Consider the following 356-nt stretch of genomic DNA (forward strand, 5'->3'; position numbering starts at 1 on the left):
CGATGAACCGTGGACTCCTGCAAGACTACGTACAGATGAAATCCACACTGTGGATCAAGAATCCCATTTTCTTTGGAGATGATTGTCAACCAGGTGCAGACCAAATTCACGTGCTGGTAGTGGCTCCGGTACGTGCAGTGGAGTATGACATGGATGTCGTAGACTTGTCTACAGTGGATCCTCAAGTTCAATTGAAAATGTGGAAGTCAGTTGTCAGAATTTCTTCAGAAGTTGAGTGTTCAGGAAAAGCAGTGGTTGTGGATCAAACGTCGACGCACTTGTATCTGCTGACGAACTCGTACATGTGGGTCGACGAAACATTCACTGATCATTTGAGTGCTGAATTCAGAAATGAA

At 44.9% G+C, this 356-nt stretch overlaps 1 protein-coding gene across 1 annotated transcript; it reads left to right on the plus strand.

Annotated features, from left to right (window-relative positions):
* Positions 1–149: 149 nt before the first annotated feature.
* Positions 150–336, plus strand: PHALS_11663 (crinkler family protein; the record flags this gene model as incomplete). Its single annotated transcript, XM_024727063.1, has 1 exon — positions 150–336. A coding segment is annotated over one exon (187 nt), but the record flags the coding sequence as incomplete, so codon positions are not given.
* Positions 337–356: the final 20 nt, after the last annotated feature.

This window comes from Plasmopara halstedii (assembly GCF_900000015.1).
Source record: "Plasmopara halstedii genome assembly, contig: Scaffold_555, whole genome shotgun sequence".
Classification (NCBI taxonomy): Eukaryota; Oomycota; class Peronosporomycetes; order Peronosporales; family Peronosporaceae; genus Plasmopara; species Plasmopara halstedii.